General features: G+C 45.4%; 1 protein-coding gene across 11 annotated transcripts in view; it reads right to left on the reverse strand.

The window, feature by feature from the left end:
* LOC141172401 (myosin-10-like) overlaps positions 1–27132 on the reverse strand; it is a 247307-nt gene that overhangs the window by 56827 nt on the left and 163348 nt on the right. For 4 of the 11 annotated variants that reach the window (XM_073656559.1, XM_073656565.1, XM_073656562.1 and 1 more), the window contains exons 6-11: positions 24411–24440; positions 11620–11712; positions 10463–10526; positions 9205–9303; positions 6614–6757; positions 5831–5926 (exon numbers count right to left, since the gene is read on the reverse strand). In XM_073656559.1, the coding sequence (XP_073512660.1) occupies positions 5831–5926; positions 6614–6757; positions 9205–9303; positions 10463–10526; positions 11620–11712; positions 24411–24440 (526 nt within the window). Of the gene's footprint in view, positions 1–5830; positions 5927–6613; positions 6758–9204; positions 9304–10462; positions 10527–11619; positions 11713–17227; positions 17249–24410; positions 24441–27132 lie in introns of all 11 variants that reach the window. The other 7 variants (XM_073656568.1, XM_073656566.1, XM_073656564.1 and 4 more) reach the window with 2 other exon arrangements.

Here is a 27132-nt window from a genome sequence, read left to right on the forward strand (position 1 = left end):
TTAATACTTTTATGTAACATTTATTAATTGGATAAGACCCTATTGCGCTCTTGCATTTTTCCACGAGTTCACAATTAGTCAGTCACATTTACACTCATGTAAAATAGTAGTCAGTGCACAGCTGTAATAATTACAGGGATTCTGATTGACCCTATGTAAAGCTGTTGTAGTAAGATTTTCCTAACATTTTCATAGTTGCATGTTACAGCAAAAGCAATAGTCCGTAAACAGCTTACAACATAGCAAAGGGATTGTTGAAACTTATCAGCTAGGAGAAGGGTACAAAAGATTTTCAAGGTATTAGATATACTATGGAGCACTGTGAAGACATCATAAAAAAGTAGATTAATTTTGCCACAACAGCAACATTACTAGAACTCGAAGTACCTCAAAAATGTATGAAAAAGATAAAAAGAAAATTGGTCCGGGAGGCTGCCAATAGGCCTACAGCAACATTGAAGGAGCTGCAGGAATTTCTGGCAAGTACTGGTTGTGAACTGCATGTGACAACAGTATTCCGTATTATTCATATGTCTTGTCTTTGTAGGAAAAGGTTTCCGTCTTGTCACCTGAACGCAAAGACAAAAACATCCAAGCCCCGCTATGTTTTGCCCAAACCAGAGATTGAAGCTTGAAGAGGACAATTTGCATATTCCAGGTGCCTTCTGGGAAAAGCGAAGAGTCTCCTTCAGCTAGAAGATCGTCGGGTACAGCCGGGACCAGCTGCTTGGAAAGCATCGCCAAATTTATTTCATTTGTTTATCCTAGGGTATCACAAGAAAGAAGACAGACATCAAGTCAGCAGGGACAAGGAGCAGCATGGCAGATGTGACAACCTACATGGTGAGCTGCAACATGTGCTACATGTTCACAGATCGACCAGAAGCTGAAACCAACTTCACCTGCCAGAAGTGTAGACTACTGGATCTTTTAGAAGAAAAGGTGCGGGGACTGGAAGAAAGAATTGCGACATTAAAACTCATCAAGGAAAATGAAGACTTCCTGGACAGAACAGAAGCGTCACTACTGGTCACGGAAAGTGAAGGAAGCATCAGAGAACCTCCAGAGGCAGACAAGTGGAGGCAAGTGACCAAAAGAAGCAAGAAGATCATGGAGACACCACCAGCCACACAACTGACAAACAGATTCCAAGGACTTGTGGAGGACAAAGATGGCACACCTAAGGATGAGGAACTACCAGCAAGCAAAAAAGAAAAGAGCACCCAGAAACACCCAGAAGCGACAAGAAAAAAGACAGCCAAGAAGGGAAGAAGAGTGGTGGTGGTGGGAGACTCACTACTGAGAGGAACAGAAGCAGCTATCTGCAGACCGGACATAACCGCAAGAGAAGTATGCAGCCTCCCAGGGGCGAAGATCAAGGATGTTACCGATAGAATACCGAAGCTCATCAGTTCCAAGGATGTCCACCCATTTCTTCTGATACATGTTGGCACCAATGACACGGCAAAGAAGGACCTACCGACAATCTGCAAGGACTTTGAAGCATTGGGGAAGAAAGTAAAAGAACTGGATGCGCAGGTAGTTTTTTCTTCTATCCTTCCAGTAGACGGGCATGGCGTCAGGAGATGGAACATGATCCTTGATGTGAACAACTGGCTGAGACGATGGTGCAGACAACAAGGATTTGGATTCCTGGACCACGGTGTGAATTACCTCTATGACGGACTCCTTGCCAGAGACAGGCTACACCTCAACAAACCCGGGAAACACACATTCGCCAGGAGACTCGCAACACTCATCAGGAGGGCGTTAAACTAGAAGAAGAGGGGATGGGAAGAAAAACGCCGGACATGAACATGCAACCAGAGAACATACGAATGAAAGATATGAAGTGCGACAAAGAAGGTCCAAGACAAGATACTTGGAAAGGAGGTAAGAAAATTTCTAATACAATCCACAGGGAGAAGATTGGAACAAAACAAAATTGTGTAAACTGCGTGCTAGCAAATGCCAGAAGCCTGACAAACAAGATGGATGAACTGGAAGCAGAAATATCTACAGGTAACTATGACATAGTGGGAATAACAGAGACATGGTTAGATGAAAGCTATGACTGGGCAGTTAACTTACAGGGTTACAGTCTGTTTAGAAGGGATCGAAGAAATCGGAAAGGGGGTGGAGTCTGTCTATATGTAAAGACGTGTCTAAAGCCTACAATACGGGAGGATGTATGGGAGGGAAATGAGGAGGTCGAGTCCTTATGGGTGGAGATACATGGGGCAAAAAACAATAATAAAATTATCATAGGAGTCTGTTATAAACCACCAAATATAGCAGAAGCCACGGAAAGTCTATTAATGAGACAAATAGACGAAGTAGCAAAAAATAACGAGGTGATTATTATGGGGGACTTCAACTACCCCGAGATAGACTGGGAAACCGAAAGCTGTAGATCTCAGAAAGGAAACAGGTTTCTGTCAATTATCAAAGACAATTATTTGTCACAACTTGTGCAGGAACCAACTAGAGGGACGGCCCTTTAAGACTTAATATTAACTAACAGGCCAGACAGAATAATTGAGGTGCAGATCGGGGGGCACCTGGGAAATAGTGACCACAACATTATACAATTCCACATGTGCTTCAGTAGGGTGCCCAGCAAGGGAGTCACAAAAACATTGAACTTCAGGAGGGCAAAGTTTGATCAGCTAAGAGATGCCCTTCACCTTATAGACTGGGATAGTATCTTTAGTAATAGGAGCACGGATAGAAAATGGGAAATTTTCAAAACAGTCCTACATAGTCACTGTAGAAGGTACATACCTTATGGGAATAAAAGGGCTAGGAATAGGAGGAAGCCAATGTGGCTAAATAAGGAAGTCAAGAGGGCAATGAAAAACAAAAAAAGGGCTTTCGCTAAACTTAAACCAGAAGGCAGCGAGGAAGCGCTAATATCTTATAGGGAAAAAAACAAAATCTGTAAGAAACAAATAAGAATAGCAAAAGAGGAGACAGAGAGACTAATTGCCAAAGAAAGTAAAACGAATCCCAAACTGTTCTTTAACTATATAAACAGTAAAAGGATTAAAACTGATGGAGTTGGCCCATTGAAAAATAACCTGGGTAAAATCATAGAGGGCGATGAGGGTAAAGCAAACCTACTCAATAGCTTCTTCTCCACTGTTTTCACAAAAGAAAACAATTTATCGGAGGAAATGCAGAGTGATAAAGTAAACCCTCCGCTAAATATCACCCACCTAACCCAGGAGGAAGTTCAGAAACGCCTAAATAATATCAAAATAGACAAGTCACCAGGCCCAGATGGCATACACCCCCGGGTACTAAAAGAATTAAGTAATGTGATAGACAGACCGCTGTATCTTATATTCAAGCACTCTTTATGGACAGGGACTGTCCCACTAGACTGGCGCCAAGCAAATGTGGTACCAATATTCAAAAAGGGGTCTAAAAGTGACCCTGGGAACTACAGACCAGTCAGCTTAACGTCTGTTGTGGGTAAATTGTTTGAAGGATTTCTTAGAGATGCTATTGTAGAATATCTTAATGATAATAACTGTCTAACTCCATATCAACATGGATTCATGAGGGATCGCTCCTGCCAAACAAACCTGATGGCCTTCTACGAGGAGGTGAGATCACAGCTGGACCAGGGAGAGTCAGTGGATGTTGTATACCTTGACTTCTCCAAAGCGTTTGATACCGTGCCACACAAAAGGTTGGTATATAAAATGAGAATGCTTGGTCTGGGGGATAATGTGTGCAAGTGGGTAAATAGCTGGCTGAGTGATAGAAAGCAGAGGGTGGTTATCAATGGAGTAAGCTCAGGGTGTGTCAGGGTTACTAGCGGGGTGCCTCAAGGGTCTGTCTTGGGCCCTATATTATTTAATATATTTATTAATGATCTAGTGGAAGGGTTGCATAGTAAAATAGCAATATTTGCAGATGATACTAAACTTTGTAAAGTAGTTAATACAGATGAGGATAGGGCACAGCTACAGGAGGATTTAGATAAATTGGGGAATTGGGCCAAAAAATGGCAAATGGGGTTCAATGCCGATAAATGTAAGGTCATGCACATGGGAAAGAAAAACAGCAGTCACCCATACATATTAAATGGGAAACCGTTGGGGAAATCTGACATGGAGAAGGACCTGGGCGTCTTGGTTAATAGCAAATTAAATTGGAGTGCCCAGTGTCAGGCAGCAGCTGCGAAGGCAAATAGAGTCAAGGCATGCATCAGAAGAGGAATAGGGGCATATGATGAGAACATTGTTCTTCCTCTGTATAAAGCGCTGGTAAGGCCGCACTTAGAATATTGTGCACAGTTCTGGGCTCCGGTGCTCAGGAAAGACATATTGGAGCTAGAGAGGGTACAAAGGAGGGCGACTAAGGTAATAAAGGGAATGGAGGGACTAGAATACCCAGAGAGGTTGTCAAAATTAGGCCTATTTACGTTGGAAAAGAGAAGGCTTAGGGGAGACCTCATAAACATGTATAAATACATCAGGGGGCAGTACAGAGATCTCTCCCATGACCTGTTTATACCAAGGATGGTGACAAAGACGAGGGGGCACACTATGCGTCTGGAGGAAAGGAGGTTCCTGCACCAGCATAGAAGGGGATTCTTTACGGTCAGAGCCGTGAGACTCTGGAACTCTCTGGGAGAGGAAGTGGTGATGTCCAACTCACTTAATGAGTTCAAGAGAGGCCTGGACGCCTTTCTTGAGAACAATAAAATTACATCTTATGCTTAGTTAATTAATCCAGGGATTTAATCTGACTGCCAGATTGGTGTCGGGAAGTGAATTTTTCCTCAATGATGTAAATTGGCCTATACCGCATGGTTTTTTTTTTTTGCCTTCCCCTGGATCAACGCTGCGGAATAGCTGCAGTGCACAAGAAATAGGCTGAACTGGATGGACGCTTGGCTTTTTTCGGCCTTATAAACTATGTAACTATGTAAACCTACATCAAGTCTGCCAAAAGCCTGTGGGAAAATGTGTTATAGCCTGATGAGACAAAGGTTAACCCTTTTGGCCTTAATTCCAAAAGTTATGTTTGGCGCAAAGCCAACACTGAGCACCACCAAAAGAACACAATACCCACAGTGGAGGCAGCATTATGCTTTGGGGCTGTTTTCAGTAGCTGGAACTGGAGCTTTAGTCAAGGTGGAGGGAATTATGGACAGTTCCAAACATCAATCAATCAATTTAGCAACAAAACGTTTAGGCCTCTACTAAAAAGCTGAAGATGAAAAGGAGTTTCACCTTTTGGCACAACAACCACCCTAAGCAGACCTCCAAATCAACAAAAAAAATGGCTTTGCTAAAATAATATCAAAGATTTGGAATGGGCCAGCCAGTACCCAGACTGGAATCCAATTGAAAATCTGTGGATGACCTGAAGAGGGCACTGTACACAGGAGATGCCCTGACAGATTTGGAGCTACTGGAAGGAAGAGTGGGCTGATTGCCAATTCTAGATGTGCTATACTGATAGACTCCTACCCAAATACACTGAATGCTGTCATCATTTCAAAGGGTACTTCAACAAAGTATCCACCACATTATTTTGGTTGTTTATTTTGCTCATTCCATCCAAAATGTTTCAGTTTGTTTCTCAATGAATTGTACAGGTTATAGTTGACATTAAAGGAGTAAAAAGTTCTGCAATGATTCTTCTTGGTATTATTTTTTTTACATGATAAAAACTTGGCATTTTCACAGAGCCGTGTAGACTTTTTATATCCACTATATATGCCCAACTAGTGCACATAGAAATGACCCGTTTTTATGTTACAAATGATACTTCTAAAGATATATCTACAAGTTTACTAAGAATTACACACCTGTGTTGTCTGGCATGGACGCCTGGTCTGTGTTCCTCTCCTTCCGGAACACAATATTGCCAAACTGAAGCACTGCTGACACCATCCTCAGCATAGCTAGAGGAAAACAGAGACATTTTCAAGGATATATGTATTTATTTTAAACCAAGATTCTTAGATATGAGATAGAAAGTGTGCAGCCACTCTGACAGCTCTCTATGGGGAAGGGGAGAAAAGTTGATTTCAAGAATCCCCATCTAAACTATTTCAGTCCTTAGCTGAGGGCTTTATGATTCCCTTTATCTCCCTTGGGCCACCCACTATCAGTATTTGGTCAGAAAAATCAGAAAAAAAGGTATAATAGAAATGCTGACCAAATACTGATAGTGGGGCCGTGGCCTAAATAAAAAACCTGCTGATTCCTATGTCTGGGTGCTCCCCGAGTCCATAGACCTATTGCTTCCATGAACCAAGCAAACAAGCCATGATCAACCATATAAAAGTTTCCATAAATGTCTCTAACTCCAGGATAGAAATTCTTTTCTGCAAACTTGGATATAATAAAGGCCTTACAGACACAGGAGTGTCAGAACTGTTGTGATTGCGATGCATTTTTTACATAACGCTTGTTCTCTTAATCTAATAGATGAGATCTAATTCATTTCCTAGCCCTTTAAGCCGGAGCGGCACCCTCTGCAGACTCTTCCCCCTCAGTGATGGGAAGCGCTCAACAATCACATTCTTCAGCAAATAATGCCCATAGACATTCCACTGCCACCAAATTGGGGACAGCTTGTTACTTACACATGATTTCTTCGTGATTAATTCCCATGATTTTCATGGACTCCATTGTCTCCTGGAAGATCTCTTTATCTTGCTGTCCAGGAATGGTTATGTTTCCATTGGACAAAAAGCGATACTGATTGAAGCCCTCCAGTAACAAGTCAGCTAGAGACGGATGCAAGAGAAGAAACGCTGCAGTTACTGCCGGAACATTATGTGATATCAAACCTTCTGCCACGAGGAAAGCTCAGCACACTACTCATTGCCAGCAGAGCACCTGGACACGTGGAGGCTCCTGATTCATGAAGAGATGGACACCTCTAAATGAATCCAGCGCAGCTGAGAATTGCCATGCGCCCTGCCACAAAACTTACTCTAGTCAAAGACTGGAGTAAGATTTGCGGTGTAAGGAACGCCACTGCTCATTAAGAGTTTAACAAGCGAGGGGGGGATGCCAGGCCCCCGTCCCTCCGCGGCTCCACGCGCTTTGTTGGTACTGGGAGAAAATGGCGTAAGACTGAGAAAAGTTGAAAAATTTTAGAACAGTCTTGTGTTGTGCCATAATTGTGCGACTTTTCAAAGCTTTTTATGCCAGAATTCTCATTTAAAAATCTTTGAGGAATTGTGGCCTGAATATATACGTGCAATGTGATGTTTCCATTGGAGGAGATATTTAGTCTAGAAACCCCATTTTCATACTCTCTGCTTGGGGTTTTAGACTTGTAGAAAGGGAATCCTCAGATCAGGATCCTCATCTCTTGGCCAGAGATAAGAGAAGTCACCCCTGTCCTGCCTTACACAGACTATTCATTGATTTTAATGTGACAAAGATTACTGGCAGGTGTCACTCAGAGTGTAGCAGACTGCTAGGGATCCTTACAGGGGGCACAGCTTATAGTAAAGGGATGCTTCTAAAGGCTCCATACACATTAGAATAACGTCGGCCAAATCCACGGATATGGACAGGTTCGGCTGGCTGTCTAATGTGTACGAGGGCTCCTGACGCTCCCTAATGATTTTGGACTCCCAATAATTTGGTTCTCTAAGAGATAAGTTACTGCCGGAGACGTCTGGCAGCGAAGAACACAGGAGTGATGAGCAGAGCGAATTGGCTGAACCATCATTCAGCTATCTGGTAACATCCATGCAAGTACTCGCTCCTTCTGCTTCTGTCAGCAAGTGATGCCGTACCTTTGTTGTGAACGACGTAGAGTGACAATGCAGCAGTTCTATTTAGCATTCTGGGACTTGTGGTACGGTCAAGGCAAGATGTAATTCCTCACATTGTTGTTTCGTTAACTCCCTGCTCTAGGTGGAGCCTTACACTATTCAAGCCCCTAGCTCCCTGATTCCAGTGCAAGTTGTAAGGCATCTCACCTTGGTTCGCACCTGTCATTCCGCTCCTACTCAGCTCAAGTCTTGACTATTCTACTGCCTGCCGACTTTGTTCCTATCCTGACTTTTTGATACTGACGCAGCTTTCTGACCATTCTCTGCCAGCCCGCTCCACCAGCCAGCCCCTGCATAAGTAAAGATCCCTGCATAGATGTTAAAAGGATGAAGGCCGAGTTCCCCTGGGACCTACTAGACCAGTGTTTCCCAAACCCTGTCCTCACGTCCCCCCACACGTCATGTTTTCAGGATCTCCTTAGTATTGCACAGGTGAGAGAACCTGTGGCAGTTTCTGATGCCTTAATAATAATTCTATCACCTGGGCAATACTAAGGAAATCCTGAAAGCATGACGTGTGGGGGGCCGTGAGGACTGGCGTTTGGGAAACACTGTACTAGACAGAGGGGCTAGACCAAAGCCTGACCATCATAGTATTTTTAAGTGCTGCCAGTCTTTCACTTGCAGTGTGCCGTGACATATATAAAGCATATGGTGGGATTCACAATTAGTGATTGTTTACAGTGAACAACTATATGTGAGAGAATGATCAGTGATAAATGATCTTATCACCTGATTGTGAATGAATGATAAATGTATTTGTTATGGAGGCCCCTTTAGTAATTACCATGACTATTAATAAAACATGGCTGATAACTACACAGGAGAGCACAAATAGCTGAATACAAGCAATGCTCCAATCTTAGGGGGCTCGTACATTTAGTGGTTTTCACACATTTATTTTTATGGTGATTTTGGCGACTCCTATGTATAAAGAGTTAGGTCATCATTGCAAATCTTTTTCTCAAATGAACTGATCCCTCAAGGGTTTTCCGATGCAACTTTTGGTCATTAAAAATTCTTTCAGCACATAAATACACCTTCACGGTTCTTATTGGTAACGGATGGCTGGTAAGACTCCCATTCAAGCTCACCAACCTACGTCCATTGATGGCTGGTAAGACTCCCATTCATGCTCACCAACCTACATCCAACTGATGGCTGGTAAGACTCCCATTCATGCTCACCAACCTACATACAACTGATGGCTGGTAAGACTCCCATTCATGCTTACTAACCTACGTCCACGCTACAGAGTAAGTACAAACTGCTGAGAACCTGTGATGTGTGATCCGATGTGATATGGCATCATACACGTGGGAATATATAGGCATGTGTGAGGAGAAGGTTCTTCCACCAGGTATTACACAACTGAGACTTACTTTTGACATGCTCTCCTGCGCCAGCAAGAAGCTGATAAAAAACATGGAAGGTTCTTTCATCCTTGGCTTGGCGGATTGCTCGAGATTTTTCCAGTAAATCTTTGGAGTGGATAAGGAATGATACAAGCAGCATGGGTAAGCTCTATCTTATGCACACATTTTCTGCATACATGTAAAGAAGCGCAATCATATGATGTAAAATGACACAACCTTGATTACGAAAAGGGTAAAAACTTGTCCTGCAATAATTTTATCATATAATCTACTAGTAGAATTACCCGGCTTCACACCGGTCTATGCTGTTTAACTGTTGTTTGTGTGTGATTAAAAGCTTTGTTACTAATATTTACGTTGGTGTTCCGTATTTTGGGTGAATATCAAGGGGACGGTAGGTTCTGAAGTGGAAACCCAGTTTAAAACCTTCGGTCGAGTCTTATTTACCTGTTTACCAAATTTGCTGCAGATTGATCCAATCGTTTGGCCACAAATTAATATTTGGTATCTAATTCCATTTTTTGTTCATTATCTTGAGAAACGATAGCTCCTAGAGAGTTGAAACCCAGTGTAAAGCCGTCCTATGCCGCAAATTTGGGGCAAATTGGTTCAGTCGCTTGGTCATAAATTGCTATTTGCAGTAGTGTTCATTGTTTGGCAAATATTTTGAGAACATTTTTGTATTACATTTAGTGGCGAGTAGGACTTTGAGAACTGAAACCTGATGTAAAACCTTCAGTAAGGCCTGATTTACCTATGTGGTACATTTGGAGCAGATTGGTCCTACAGCTTGGCTGTAAATTCATATTTGCATTTGTTTTCCATTTTTGTGGTGAAAATCTTAAGAACAGTAAGACCAAGAGACCATAAGCCTGGTCTAGAACCTTTCAAAGTGTATGATTTAGCAGTATGGCAAATTTTGGGAAAATTGGTCAAGTCGTTTAGTCTCAAATTAATATTTGACTTCATTTTCTTTTTTTTTGTGACTATCTTGAGAATGATGGGTCAGAAAAAAGCAGTATAAAAGGTGTGTAAGCACCTAATTTACCTACATGCATAATAATATATATCAATGTCTCTGTTAGCAGGACCAGGTCAGTACTGGTGTTCAGCCGGTGATTAAGACAAAACGTGTGTAAGTAAATGACAACATGCAGAACTTTTCGCTATAAAATGACAACCAGTTTCCATTATTTTTACCAGACATGCTAAAAGTGCAGATCTTGATTTTACAAGATGTTGTGAGAACTTGCTGAAAGGATACAGGTTTCGATATTGGCTCCAACAATGTATCCGGCTACATCAAAATTGATTCTGATAAATTTTCCCTGTAAAAAGTAAAAATAAGAATTAACAAGATGAAGTGACACTGAAATGAGATTAGCATGCCGTAACTCCCATTGACTAAGCCTGTGTAATTGTTAGCGTAGTGTGAGTGTGTTACTATACTCTGCGACCACCACCTTCCCCGGTATCCTGCGTCAATCTGCTCCTGTATGTGACAGCCATTCAGACACTTCACTGCGTGCGTCAGAACCAGACTCCTTAGACTTACATTGTAAAAGAGACTTCCAGCTCACATAGAGCGCAGTGTCCTCCGGAGAGGCCGCCAAGAGACTCAGAAGAGGATCGGTGAGAATATTACCACACTGACACTACACCAACATTTACACAGGTAGAAAGAAATAACAGGAGGTTAGAGTCAACTTGGCATGACTATTAGCCTCTTTCTCCAGTAGGTGGCACATAACCCTTGAAATATAGTAGATCGACTGCAAACAAAAAAAGTGTCAGTGTGTCCAGATCATCCAATCAGATTCCCAAATCCATTTTTTTATGGACTGTTTGTAAATGTGGAATGTAATATGAAAAGTTGCTGTGCATCACATTGACGCAGGTTAGAACCATTTTTGTTCTTTGGGCTTTTTGTATAGAACTAGTGAAAAATTATTAATAATAGAATAAATATCAGAGATATGTGAAAAATAAAATAGGTGGTATCTAAGTGCTGCAGCCGACAGCAAATAACTGCATTATCCAAACATGATTTCTCACTAATATTTAGTCCAGTGTACAGTAGCTTCAGCCTATCCACCATACTACAAGTCACAGTGCACATGCTGCTGTACATGGGGCCTAATGCACATAGGGTCACAGTGAATGGGGATAGACCATAGAAATAAACGCACACAGGGCTGTACATCCGGCCTGGCAGGGCGTCATCACCACAGAGCGGAGAGCAGTCACATATCCTGAGGCTTCACACTGGTCACAATGTGGGGAAGCTTTTATTGGGTGCAACCAATTGTAAAAACTCCCCAAACTGAATGTTCCTGATGATGTTACAGGCGTCTGTATTACTTATTACAGGACTATAATCTATAACTAAAGAATAGAGAAATGAAACCATTGCCCACTTACAAATCGTGAAGAGTTATCGTTTTTCACAGTCTTAGCATTGCCGAAAGCCTCCAATATGGGGTTGGCTTGTAGAAGTTGGTGCTCAAGCTCTCCCTAAGAGCAGAAACAATTATTACGGCAAGTCGCGATATTGTGTACATCATTACACAGCGCATTCACAAGGACAGTGCAGACAGACGTGACGGCGGCTTACAACCAATTCACAATGAGATATTTGGGATATGTATATATAGATACAACATTTTAAGAACAGAAAAAACAGCTACACATAAGAGAGAATCTGCATACCAAGCAATACCATTTTATGCCCAACAGGGGCAAGACACAAACATTACATGCTGACATCTATAAAGGGTTAACCCATAGTGTCCATAGTGTCCACTACTCAGCCTGGAAGAGCCTGCTGCTAGAGAGATGTCCACGAACACTGCTGTCCGGTCAGTGATGGCCGAGTATCGTCAGGCCCCACTCGCTCACCACCCACTCCACCATCAGCACCTGAGTGTCTCCCCACATTAGTGAGCACTGCTGTCCGGTCAGTAATGGCCGAGCATCGGCAGGCCCCACTCGATCACCATCCACTCCACCATCAGCACCTGGGTATCTCCCCACATTAGTGAGCACTGCTGTCCGGTCAGTGATGGCCGAACATCGTCCAACCCCACTCGCTCACCATCCACTCCACCATCAGCACCTGAGTGTCTCCCCACATTAGTGAGCACTGCTGTCCGGTCAGTGATGGCCAAGCATCGTCCGACCCCACTCGCTCACCATCCACTCCACCATCAGCACCTGCGTATCTCCCCACATTAGTGAGCACTGCTGTCCGGTCAGTAATGGCTGAGCATCGTCAGACCCCACTCGATCACCATCCACTCCACCATCAGCACCTTGGTGTCTCCTGACATTAGTGAGCACTGCTGTCCGATCAGTAATGGCTGAGCATCGTCAGACCCCACCCGATCACCATCCACTCCACCATCAGCACCTGCGTATCTCCCCACATTAGTGAGCACTGCTGTCCGGTCAGTAATAGCCGAGCATCGTCAGACCCCACTCGAACACAATCCACTCCACCATCAGCACCTAGGTGTCTCCCCACATTAATGAGCACTGCTGTCCAGTCAGTAATGGCTGAGCATCGTCAGACCCCACTCGATCACCATCCACTCCACCATCAGCACCTTGGTGTCTCCCCATATTAGTGAGCACTGCTGTCCGATCAGTAATGGCTGAGCATCGTCAGACCCCACTCGATCACCATCCACTCCACCATCAGCACCTGCGTATCTCCCCACATTAGTGAGCACTGCTGTCCGGTCAGTAATAGCCGAGCATCGTCAGACCCCACTCGAACACAATCCACTCCACCATCAGCACCTGCGTATCTCCCCACATTAGTGAGCACTGCTGTCCGGTCAGTAATAGCCGAGCATCGTCAGACCCCACTCGAACACAATCCACTCCACCATCAGCACCTTGGTGTCTCCCCACATTAGTGAGCAATGCTGTCCGATCAGTAATGGCCGAGCATCGTCAGACCCCACTCGCTCACCATCCACTCCACCATCAGCAACTGGGTGTCTCCCCACATTAGTGAGCACTGCTGTCCGGTCAGTGATGGCCGAGCATCGTCCGACCCCACTCGCTCACCATCCACTCCACCATCAGCACCTGAGTGTCTCCCCACATTAGTGAGCACTGCTGTCCGGTCAGTGATGGCCGAGCATCGGCAGGCCCACTCGATCACCATCAGCACCTGAGTGTCTCCCCACATTAGTGAGCACTGCTGTCCGGTCAGTGATGGCCGAGCATCGGCAGGCCCACTCGATCACCATCCACTCCACCACCAGCACCTGGGTGTCTCCCCACATTAGTGAGCACTGCTGTCCGGTCAGTGATGGCCGAGCATCGGCAGGCCCCACTCGATCACCATCCACTCCACCATCAGCACCTGGGTATCTCCCCACATTAGTGAGCACTGCTGTCCGGTCAGTAATAGCCGAGCATCGTCAGACCCCACTCGAACACAATCCACTCCACCATCAGCACCTGCGTATCTCCCCACATTAGTGAGCACTGCTGTCCGGTCAGTAATAGCCGAGCATCGTCAGACCCCACTCGAACACAATCCACTCCACCATCAGCACCTTGGTGTCTCCCCACATTAGTGAGCAATGCTGTCCGATCAGTAATGGCCGAGCATCGTCAGACCCCACTCGCTCACCATCCACTCCACCATCAGCACCTGAGTGTCTCCCCACATTAGTGAGCACTGCTGTCCGGTCAGTGATGGCCGAGCATCGGCAGGCCCACTCAATCACCATCAGCACCTGAGTGTCTCCCCACATTAGTGAGCACTGCTGTCCGGTCAGTGATGGCCGAGCATCGGCAGGCCCACTCGATCACCATCCACTCCACCACCAGCACCTGGGTGTCTCCCCACATTAGTGAGCACTGCTGTCCGGTCAGTGATGGCCGAGCATCGGCAGGCCCCACTCGATCACCATCCACTCCACCACCAGCACCTGGGTGTCTCCCCACATTAGTGAGCACTGCTGTCCGATCAGTGATGGCCGAGCATCGTCAGACCCCACTCGATCACCATCCACTCCACCATCAGCACCTGCGTATCTCCCCACATTAGTGAGCACTGCTGTCCAGTCAGTAATAGCCGAGCATCGTCAGACCCCACTCGAACACAATCCACTCCACCATCAGCACCTGCGTATCTCCCCACATTAGTGAGCACTGCTGTCCGGTCAGTAATAGCCGAGCATCGTCAGACCCCACTCGATCACCATCCACTCCACCATCAACACCTGAGTGTCTCCCCACATTAGTGAGCACTGCTGTCCGGTCAGTAATAGCCGAGCATCGTCAGACCCCACTCGAACACAATCCACTCCACCATCAGCACCTTGGTGTCTCCCCACATTAGTGAGCAATGCTGTCCGATCAGTAATGGCCGAGCATCGTCAGACCCCACTCGATCACCATCCACTCCACCATCAGCAACTGGGTGTCTCCCCACATTAGTGAGCACTGCTGTCCGGTCAGTGATGGCCGAGCATCGTCCGACCCCACTCGCTCACCATCCACTCCACCATCAGCACCTGAGTGTCTCCCCACATTAGTGAGCACTGCTGTCCGGTCAGTGATGGCCGAGCATCGGCAGGCCCACTCGATCACCATCAGCACCTGAGTGTCTCCCCACATTAGTGAGCACTGCTGTCCGGTCAGTGATGGCCGAGCATCGGCAGGCCCACTCGATCACCATCCACTCCACCACCAGCACCTGGGTGTCTCCCCACAGTAGTGAGCACTGCTGTCCGGTCAGTGATGGCCGAGCATCGGCAGGCCCCACTCGATCACCATCCACTCCACCACCAGCACCTGGGTGTCTCCCCACATTAGTGAGCACTGCTGTCCGATCAGTGATGGCCGAGCATCGGCAGGCCCACTCGATCATCATCCACTCCACCACCAGCACCTGGGTGTCTCCCCACATTAGTGAGCACTGCTGTCCGGTCAGTGATGGCCGAGCATCGGCAGGCCCCACTCGCTCACCATCCACTCCACCACCAGCACCTGGTTGTCTCCCCACATTAGCGAGCACTGCTGTCCGGTCAGTGATGGCCGAGCATCGGCAGGCCCCACTCGATCACCATCCACTCCACCACCAGCACCTGGGTGTCTCCCCACATTAGTGAGCACTGCTGTCCGATCAGTGATGGCCGAGCATCGGCAGGCCCACTCGATCACCATCCACTCCACCACCAGCACCTGGGTGTCTCCCCACATTAGTGAGCACTGCTGTCCGGTCAGTGATGGCCGAGCATCGGCAGGCCCCACTCGATCACCATCCACTCCACCACCAGCACCTGGGTGTCTCCCCACATTAGCGAGCACTGCTGTCCGATCAGTGATGGCCGAGCATCGGCAGGCCCCACTCGATCACCATCCACTCCACCACCAGCACCTGGGTGTCTCCCCACATTAGCGAGCACTGCTGTCCGATCAGTGATGGCCGAGCATCGGCAGGCCCCACTCGATCACCATCCACTCCACCACCAGCACCTGGGTGTCTCCCCACATTAGTGAGCACTGGTTGTGTCCTGGACTGATGAGTCTCACATGTCTGTCTAAAGGCCCATTCATACAGCAGTTTGCTATAAGTATATTTAGCAGGTCCTTTTTCTTGTGAACAGAGTGTCCGCTGAAATAAAAAAAAGACGTGTCCTTCCTTGATCTGTGTTACAGACCAAAGTCGCCGATTCAAGTGAAAAAGTCTGTGATAAAACAGACAGGACTCGGTACCATCTGCAGGAGATCTGGGTGCTGTCCATTCATAGCAGCTCTGATAAACCAGGACATATTTAGGGGTTTCAGGGAAACACAGACATTTTACAATAGATAAGGACATTTTTATTATGTCAGAATGATTAGAAGGAGGATCAGCACAAAAAAAAACCTCCCTAATGCCAAAGGAAGCAGCATGTGGCCCCTGGAGAAGACTTCTGGCTGTGCTGCGGAGCCACACAACTGACTGCACTGAGAACAGACCGGGAACCTGACATTGACCCTGGAAGCTAAGAGCCCACGGCTGAGTGACGCCGTTATTCCACATTGTTCATATTACCCTGAAAGTCCTCAGCGTTCAACACACACAGCGGTGTTGCCCGGGCCCTGGACACGCCAATTATCCCACTACAAAGTTTCCACCATGCCCATCCATGTGTCTCTCCTACTAAAAGGGATTTCGGTCATCTCCAAAATTGTGCTTAGGTTAGAATTAATTAGCTCTTTAGCCAACTGCAATATGTTAAAAATATAGCCGTGCGCAAGACATAGTTTTTCCCTATGATTCTAGCCGGATTCATTAAGACTGGCGTAACGCACGCTGGCACTACAGCAGTCTTGATGGAGTAATAGAGGCACCGAATCCATTAAGAGGCACAGACCACTTAATTAATTTAGCATTCTTCTCAGTGGTGTGCACCTCCGTGCGCTGCAGCAGGAATGTTACTCCAGTCAGTGACCAGAGTAGCATTTCTAGCGTAAAAAAACGCCGGCAAGTTTCATGAATCACACCGGTGGGCATGACAACACCCTGGCTCATCCTCAGCTCCATCTTTTCAGCAGAGCTGATCAAAAGTGGCATAAAAACGTCAAAAATTGCAAAATTTGGGAGCAACTCCATATAGCACTAAATTTTTGAGGCTTTTCAAAGCTTTTACACGTTTGTGGCGTAAAAGCTTTGATAAAGAAATCGTCCCCTTCATGTTCTCTGAAATGCCGGAGCGTCTCATAAAAGAATATTCCTGGCAGTAATCGTGCGGCCAGGCTCTGATTGGCGAGGTCCGCGGTGTGGGCACCATGAATCGCCTCACAGGTTCCCTTTAAAGCTCTCTGGTGGTACAAAAATAAAAGGTAATAAAAGCTGAGGCCCAGACATGCAGATGTTTGGCGATGCAATCTATCCATGGTGACACCTAATCATGTCAATGGCATTTAACCATGAAGGACAAGTTGACAATTCCATAAAACATAAAAAAAGAAAATAGAAGTAGCAAAATGAAAGTGAAACAAAATGAGTGTTACTCACATATGACACAGCACTGGAGCTCTGAGGGAGGACCGCACACAACAGGGATGGGGAAACATAAAACAGATGTTAATGAGAGCCAAAAAGGCAACAGAAAGATAAAATCAATGATAAAAAAAAAACTTCTAATGATTGATGTTCATGGTGAAGTTTGTGATGGGGGGGGGGGGGGAGAACAAAGACAAAACTGGTGACTACATAATGGAATAGGCAAGTAGATTATAAGTATGTCAGTTATATAATAAACTAACTAATGGCAAATAGAAGCAAAGGCAGACCCCAAGAGTGAGGCCAAAATACTATTGCACCCCGCTATCTGGTGAACAGAATGGAAGTCCTCCAATGACTTCAATCAACTATAGGAACTGGAGACTTCAGGCCCCCAAACACCTTAGATTGCTGTCGGCAACGATGCTCCGGTCAAATGTTCAGCCGACAGACAGCTCAACCAGCTCTCCCATACACAGGAGCGCTCATTCAGTCCAGCTAATGCTCATGCGTTCCCTATGAGAAAACCACCATCCGACACTTCAGCTGGCGGCTTATCTACTGGAAACAATGTACTCATCAGTACAAAATGGGACATGCCTAATCAACATCTCCTCTGACCAGAAGTCGGACGACATGCCATGCACATTAGATTGTCGGCCAAACCCATATATATCAACCGGTTCGTCCGACATTAATCTAATGTGTATGGCGGCATTTAGACTAAACTGCACAATGCTGTGTGCCTCCTGACGAAGCTCAGTGCAATGAAACGCGTGTTGAGGAGCCTGTGCACCCCCTTCTGTGCTCCCTCCAGCCTCACCTGTTTGCCTAAACGCGTCACAAGGTACGGTTCATATATAACCATTCCCCTCTTCATTTATACATTGGGCTATTTATTTGAGTGGCTATGGTGTTGAATGTATACTTTAATCATTGTGCCTATGATTGTTAGATTAGTCCCTTTATACTGCCCATGCAGATTTTGCTGCTTTGACTTCTTTATTTTGTTTAATTTATAACTTTATCTACCTCTGCAGCAACCTTTGTATGTGTTCAGTATCTTCATACTGTTTAGGCTTCAATTCATTAACTCTATTGGAGCACAGATACAGGGGTTGTTTAGACTCTTTTTTAGGGAAATGTTCATTTTCCTAATTTGAGGTTAAAGACGTTGTCCACTACTTTTCACTGATACCCTATTCATTTGATAGGGCATCACTGTCTGATCGGCCAGGGTCCGAAACCAGCACCCTCACCGATCAGCTGTTATCGGTGCCGATGCTTGGCCGTCTAGCTGTAGTGGTCGCAGCGGAGTACTACACATCCGCCTCTTATTCAATTCAATGGGAGGTGGATGTGTAGTAGCCCACGGTGGCCACGACAGCTAGACGGCCAGCACCCCCGCCGGCATCGATAACAGCTGATCGGCAGGGGTGCTGGATCCCGGACGATCAGACATTGATGCCCCATCCTACAGATATGGCATCAATGTAAAAGTAGTGGAAAACTTCTTTCACATTTCCATACTTCCTACCCATTTTTTAGCCATTCTTCTCCCTGACATCGTTTCATGCAATATTGTATGTGATGAACTGTTATGTAATAAACTAGAATATTTCTTTATTAAATTGGTTCCTCTTTTGCGTTTTTTTCACTAACCCCTTTAATTGGGCTTTTGAAGAAACTCTATTTGGTTTCATATTATCTGTTAGGGGCCTTCTCTTTATTTTTGATGGAGAATTTTTTATAGGTTCATATGCACAATGATTGAAGACTGGGCGGCAACGTGCACAATATATGAACTCCAATTCACAAACCCCACTGGGCCCCCACTGTGCGGCTTTAGGGGCTGCTGACGTTTTCCATCACCACTGCATGCTTTAGCTCGGGTGTTTTGTGGCTCTTTATAGAATATGACGTGGAGGACTATATGTAAGAGTCATGGCTGTTGTAACGGGTCTGGGAGGCGGAACCTCTGGGCTACTATACAAGGGAGCGGTCCTTTTTTGACGAAAAAGAAGCCTGCTCCCGCCGGGGAGGTAGATTTCCGGATGAATCCCCTGGCCAGATTCTCCTCAATATATTCGGACATCGACCGGGTCTCAGCAGCGGATAATGGATAAATACGCCCACGGGGAGGAGAAGTACCAGGTAACAGGTCGATAGGGCAGTCGTATGGTCTATGAGGGGGTAGTGTCTCTGCCTCCTTTTTATTAAAGACATCAGCATAAGACCAATAAGGAATCGGAAGTCCAGGTAGATTAGCTGGGGTAGGAGAAGGACGGACGGGATGAACGGGAACCAGACAGGTCTTATGGCAGCCCTGTCCCCAGCGAAGGACTTCTCCGGTCTGCCAGTCAAGAACGGGTGCATGTTTCTGGAGCCAAGGTAGGCCTAGCAAGAGGGCGTGAGAGAGTCCAGGCAGAACATGGAAGGAGATACTTTCAGAATGCAGCATTCCCACCTGCAGAGTAATGGATTCGGTGATGAGTTGGATGGGGCGTGGTAAGAGCCCCCCATCCACGGCAGCAACAGACAAGGGTACAGCCAGAGGTTTGGTGGGGATGCGGTATTTCTCTACCAGGGACTGTGAAATAAGATTCCCGGCTGCTCCAGAGTCCAGTTGGGCTAGTTCGAAATAACGGTTCTCCCCGTAGACGATTGAAACTGACAACAGCAGGGATGGAGAGGATTTATTCTTGTCTAGGTGGACCTCTCTGAGCGAACCTAGACACAGGCGTTTCCCGACCTCTCCGGGCAGGCACGGATCCGGTGCTCCTTACTGCCACAGTAGAAGCAGGTCCCCTCGGCACGGCGTAAGTCCTGACGGGTCTTGACCATCTTGGTCTGGTCGACCTGCATAGGCTCAGGAGGGTGTACCTGGTTAGAGACAGAAGGAGTGACGGGTTTCTGAAAAGTAGGAGCTAGACATGGTAACCTCCTCTCACGGGTGACCTCTCTGGCACGCTCCTGGAACCGTAGGTCAATCCGGGTGGCAAGAGTTATTAAGTCATCGAGAGTGGTAGGAATGTCCCGACCGGCAAGTTCATCTTTAATACGGCCGGACAGACACTCCCAGAAGACGGAAACCAGAGCGTCGTTATCCCAGGCCAGCTCCGAGGCAAGGGTACGGAACCGTATGGCATATTGGCCCACGGTGAGACTTTCCTGACGGAGGCGTAGCAACGATGATGCGGATGAGGTCTTCCGTCCGGGTTCGTCGAAGACTTTCCGGAAAGCCGTGAGAAAAGCAGGCAAGTTGGACACCAGGGGGTCTCCTCTCTCCCATAGAGGATTTAGCCAGGCCAGGGCCTCCCCGGTGAGATGGGACATGATGAATGCAATTTTGGCTCGGTCGGAGTTAAACTGGTGGGACAATAGTTCAAAGTGCAGGGTGCACTGATTTATGAAGCCCCGAGCCTGGGCTGAGTCGCCTCCGAAGCGAGGAGGTGCAGAAAGCCGAGGTCCGGGGTAGGATATCATGGTGTTAGTGGACAGCGGAGCTGCCGGATTGCGAGACATGGCACTGGCGGAGGTTGTTGGTGGAACAGTCAGAGTGTCCAGGCGAGTATTGACATTCCGCAGGTGACCCAGGATGGACTCCTGTTGGGACCTTTGACGGGACAGTTCATGACACAGGTCCGAGAGCGAGGGAGCTTGGGTGCCACCGGGTTCCATGGCCCGAGCAAACTGTAACGGGTCTGGGAGGCGGAACCTCTGGGCTACTATACAAGGGAGCGGTCCTTGTAAGGGAGCGGGTGGCGACCAGGCAGGCAGTCACAGCAGGTGACCAGGACAGTCTCTGGGTGTACGGGCAGGAGGTCACAGCAAGTGATCAGGGCAGTCTCTGGAAGAACGGGCTGGAGGTCACGGCAAGTGACCGGGGCAGTCTCTGGAAGAACGGGCTGGAGGTCACGGCAAGTGACCGGGGCAGTCTCTAGGTAAAGGGTAGGTACGACCTGTGATGGCTGAACCTCCAGGTAGGCTAGCAAGGCAGATGGAGGATGTGTGCTCCCAGGTGAGCAAGCGAGAGTCTCTGGAATAGCAGGTGGTCACAGCACGTGACGGCGGAGCCTCCAGGTAGGCAAGCAGGCAGGTAGCGGAGAAGCGCTCCCAGGTGAGCGGGCAAGAGTCTGGAATAGCTGGTGGTCACAGCACGTGACAGCGGAGCCTCCGGGCAGGCAAGCAGGCAGGTAGCGGAGATCAGGCAGGATTAGGACAGCAAGCTGGCAGGAATCTGGCAGGTAACTGGCAGGTAACTGGCAACGGGACCTGAGGGCTGAAGCAGAGTAGAACGGTGCAACAACATTGCTCGGGCACCTCCATTTTGGAGGAGGTGCCTTATATATGGTAAAGTCCTCCGGCCATTGGCCGGGGACTCCTTAGGACGGCGCGCGCGGCCCCTTTAAGAGGGAGGGAGGGCGCGCGCGCGCGCCCTAAGCACAGTGGCCGGGAAGGAGCGCGTGCTGCCAGCAGAGCGGGAGAGGGACGCCGGGCACGGAGCAGAGCGGTGAGGGGAACAGCATCCCTGCCTAGCAGAGGGCAGGGACGCCGGCACTACAGCTGTTATACATACCAAACATGCTATTTTCAATAAGAAATAATTTCTTGCATTTCTTTTTAAGCCAAAGTTAGAAATTGATGAAGCAGGAACAAAAAGGCTAAATCCTTTCTTCAGTTTTCTTACTTCTTGTGAATCCTGGCTTTGGCTAAAAAACTGTATCAAATATATCAAGTCTAACTCCAGTCTACATCCAAACAATACGCGGTAACTGCTGCAAAACCGTGCACACAAGCCAAAGTGGCCAGGCGCTCAACTAGACCACTGGGCACTTTATATTACATCCATATCGGCAAAAACTGGTGTCATTCCTGAGCTGACCCATCACTGGATGGATACATCATACCTTGTACTAGATAGGACTTTCTTCTTATATGCAGGCAGCTTAATATTTCTACTGTTATTGAAGATTATTGTTGGAAGTCCATATTACACTTTTGCTTTTATTTATGTTAATTTGTGTTTTATATTTTTTTATATTGTGTCTTTGTTCACACCTGTGCTTTAATGTGCTGTTTTTCAGTTCTATCTTCAGGAACAAATTATATATTAATGTCAAAAACAGATGTGTAGCGTAACTGATGTAACTGGAGGCAAAAGGGCCTCAGTATTATGGAGTCTGTCTGGGATCTGTTAGGTGTCCATTTATTGAAGAGAAGAAAAGGCGCAGCATGCAGAACGTTTTCTTACCTTCCAATAAACTGACACATGATGGACCTAGGCAGACCCCATAATAATCATTGGGGTCCATCTGCTCGTTTGCACCGTTTATGCAATGTATCAGTTTTTGACATTAAATGTTAAAATGCAAGTGTAATTATCATTGTCACATTAGGCCAGGTCTACTGTAGCAGATTTTATCATTTATTCTGATTTTATCCATTCAGCCGTGTTTGACCTTTGGATACTCGGTAGGCCAGTTCTCAACATGTTTCCTTGTTCTCCACGGCTTCTCTTAATTGCTTGATGTTGATTTCCATGTCATTCTTGATGGTATACAGCTCTGCCGCTGCCTTTTACAACCAACCATTCAGAGGAACATCTTTCTAATTGATTTGCCTTCGTCACACCATTTCAACTTGTGTTAGTTGATCTTTCTTGCCAGGAAGAGCTCTGGGTTTATATGATCAAGAACATCTTTGTGGTGATCCTAGGTGTGCATGGGATTTGTAGAAGTCTTCTCTAGCACCACAGCTCAAGGGCATCCATTATTAGTGTGTCTGCTTTAGTTAGTGTCCACGTCTACTGAGACTAGCTTAATCCATTACATAGCCTATGCCCTAATGGGTGTATACACCAACAATCTCTTCCCAAACATGTCCATAGGCTACATAGGGTAGATGTATTCTTTCTGCGCAGGAAGCAAGTGGCATACATCTTATTTCACTGTATTAAAAACTATCAACATTCAATAAAAAGATCTATATCTCATATTTATTTATCTCATATCTATCTGTCTCATACCTATCTATTTAATATACCTATTTTTACATACATGAATGCATAAATCTTTGCCTCAATGAAAAGCATAATAGTTTCCCATAGGCAGTAAAATCATTATCAAATTAATTAAGAACTAATTTATCGCTAAACTCAGGGTAAGTCAATAGTGAGGAGCCACCAAAAGCATTTTCCCATCTAAAGACACTCATACACACTAGGGGATTTCATTCAATATCATATTTTTTATAGCCGAGTTTTTGATGCTTTGCGCCCTATTTTTTAGGGGTTTCCACCAAATTCACCTTTCCATTTGTACCATTTTTAAGTCTATTTTATGTGTGTTCACCTATAATTTTCTTTTTGCACGATTGTGGGCAAGGGTTATTGGTTTCCAGATGTTTTATCCAATTCATCATTTTTGACTTTTAGAAGAGTGGCAAAAATTTGCCGCAAATGTACCCCAGTTTCCACTTGGTGTCATCTCATGTATGCAATAAAATTTTGCCCAATTTTTGCAACTTTTTGAGCTAAATAGTCACAAAAAATGGTGAAAGTTAAGAAAAAATGACCGTTTTTGGATTTGCACCAAATTCATGAACTGCATGCGCCATTTGTATGAACTTGGTGCAAAAAATTCAGCGAATAACAGAAGACAAAAATAGAAAAGTAACTTCAAAAGGTCCTGAAATGATGAATCGGCCCCAAGATCTTTGCTTTCAATGATCTAGGGCCTAATTAGTGTGGCACCCCTAGTTGTTGGGGAGGATAACCTGGAAAAGTGAATATCTAGAGCACACATCTTTCTCTGGCTCTGCCAATTCTTGCTTGAGATGAGTTCATTTCTTACCAGCGGAGTATATCTGTTTATAGGGAGATATTGGTGTCGGGCCATGCCAGGTCTCCTCATTATAAGGTAGTACATACATAGACACTACCCTGGCCTGGTCACCATAAAAGCTGACAATCTGGCACAACGTCAAAGTTTTGATCATGTTCCTAACTTTTGACTTACCCGTAGCTAATATTCAGTAAATATCCTGTGTTAGATTCACACCTAGGAACATTCATGTAAAATAATTCTACACTGCTAAACTAGTGACAAGATACTGGTGGCACAAGTGACACGGCTACATGTGCTAGTGGCATGCATTACACGGGTCATGCAGGGTGCACACAATCTCCACTTGCCTTGTGTTTGACAGATTTGAAAGCTTCCATCTGGTATTAGTAAAGTGCACAAGATAATCAACAAAGACTGTTAGTACCCGAGACTGCAGAGCATCGCACTACAACGTGGGCTGTATCATGTCTATGCACATAGTGTCATACTCAAGTACTCCAAATACAGGTCATGCAACATGTGTGATCTACCTGTGAGAAGTGCCGACATAGAAAATGAAAAAGGAATTACTGTTTACGCCACTAGAGGTTTTCATGTTTGCGGTCTGGTCTGGGGGACTGGTCCCAGAAGAACCCGGATTCTATGCAGGCTGGTAAACCTTTTACTGAATCAACAAAGATCATACATTTATTGGGCGTGCATGTTGTCACACTGGGCTCTTTCCGTATATCACCAATACCGTACAACAGAGTTGGGGTCTGGTCCTCTTCAACCCCAATGATATTTCTGACTAACGTCATTAAAGTATTTTAATGGGATTTTATTTAATGGTGTTGTCCACTACTCAGACAACCCCTACTGAATCCCTATGTTTCCCCCCAGTAAAATAATACCACCTATACTCACCTCAGCTGCAGGCGCCGTTCCATCATTGTCAGCACTAGCTCTTCCAGGGATCGCGTGACGTTATGTCACATAATCCCTGCAGCCATTCAGCGCTGGCTTCACACTCCTCTCCATCGGACAAATCAAGACATTGGGTGAAAGTGAGAGCTGCTGCTGCCCTCTCACCGCCTCCGGATGTCAACTACATCCATTATGTCACATGATCCTCTGTACAGCCAGTGCAGACATCGGTGGAACGGCACCGGAGGTGAATATAAATGTTATTATTTTACTAGGGTAAAAACACGGGGATTCAGAAGGGGTTGTCTGAGTACTGGACAAGCCCTTTAACTCTATGCAACCTATGAGGATGTGCGCATGGGTAAAGGATCCCATTGCATCCAGTCACCATAACTTCAAGTAAGGAGCATACATGAGCATGGAACGGTGTGTGCACACCGGCAATATGGCAGTTTATAACAGTTCCCCAGGAAAATATGAGGTTTGTTTAGAACAGTAACTTACAAGTTGAGCTTTGTGTATATAACCTAAGTATATACTGTACAACTGACTGAGGCAAGGATCACTGATTAATCCTATAATATAGAGGGGGTCACTGATTAATCCTATAATATAGAGGGGGTCACTGATTAATCCTATAATATAGAGGGGGTCACTGATTAATCCTATAATATAGAGGGGGTCACTGATTAATCCTATAATATAGAGGGGGTCACTGATTAATCCTATAATATAGAGGGGGTCACTGATTAATCCTATAATATAGAGGGGGTCACTGATTAATCCTATAATATAGAGGGGGTCACTGATTAATCCTATAATATAGAGGGGATCACTGATTAATCCTATAATATAGAGGGGATCACTGATTAATCCTATAATATAGAGGGGGTCACTGATTAATCCTATAATATAGAGGGGGTCACTGATTAATCCTATAATATAGAGGGGATCACTGATTAATCCTATAATATAGAGGGGGTCACTGATTAATCCTACAATATAGAGGGGGTCACTGATTAATCCTATAATATAGAGGGGGTCACTGATTAATCCTATAATATAGAGGGGGTCACTGATTAATCCTATAATATAGAGGGGGTCACTGATTAATCCTATAATATAGAGGGGGTCACTGATTAATCCTATAATATAGAGGGGGTCACTGATTAATCCTATAATATAGAGGGGGTCACTGATTAATCCTATAATATAGAGTGGGTCACTGATTAATCCTATAATATAGAGGGGGTCACTGATTAATCCTATAATATAGAGGGGGTCACTGATTAATCCTATAATATAGAGGGGGTCACTGATTAATCCTATAATATAGAGGGGGTCACTGATTAATCCTATAATATAGAGGGGGTCACTGATTAATCCTATAATATAGAGTGGGTCACTGATTAATCCTATAATATAGAGGGGGTCACTGATTAATCCTATAATATAGAGGGGGTCACTGATTAATCCTATAATATAGAGGGGGTCACTGATTAATCCTATAATATAGAGTGGGTCACTGATTAATCCTATAATATAGAGGGGATCACTGATTAATCCTATAATATAGAGGGGGTCACTGATTAATCCTATAATATAGAGGGGGTCACTGATTAATCCTATAATATAGAGGGGGTCACTGATTAATCCTATAATATAGAGGGGGTCACTGATTAATCCTATAATATAGAGGGGTTCACTGATTAATCCTATAATATAGAGGGGGTCACTGATTAATCCTATAATATAGAGGGGGTCACTGATTAATCCTATAATATAGAGGGGGTCACTGATTAATCCTATAATATAGAGGGGGTCACTGATTAATCCTATAATATAGAGGGGGTCACTGATTAATCCTATAATATAGAGGGGATCACTGATTAATCCTATAATATAGAGGGGGTCACTGATTAATCCTACAATATAGAGGGGGTCACTGATTAATCCTATAATATAGAGGGGATCACTGATTAATCCTATAATATAGAGTGGGGCACTGATTAATCCTATAATATAGAGGGGATCACTGATTAATCCTATAATATAGAGGGGGTCACTGATTAATCCTACAATATAGAGGGGGTCACTGATTAATCCTATAATATAGAGGGGATCACTGATTAATCCTATAATATAGAGGGGGTCACTGATTAA

This window comes from Phyllobates terribilis, unplaced genomic scaffold, assembly GCF_046119375.1.
Source record: "Phyllobates terribilis strain yellow unplaced genomic scaffold, ASM4611937v1 Scaffold_12__6_contigs__length_324123572, whole genome shotgun sequence".
Classification (NCBI taxonomy): Eukaryota; Metazoa; Chordata; class Amphibia; order Anura; family Dendrobatidae; genus Phyllobates; species Phyllobates terribilis.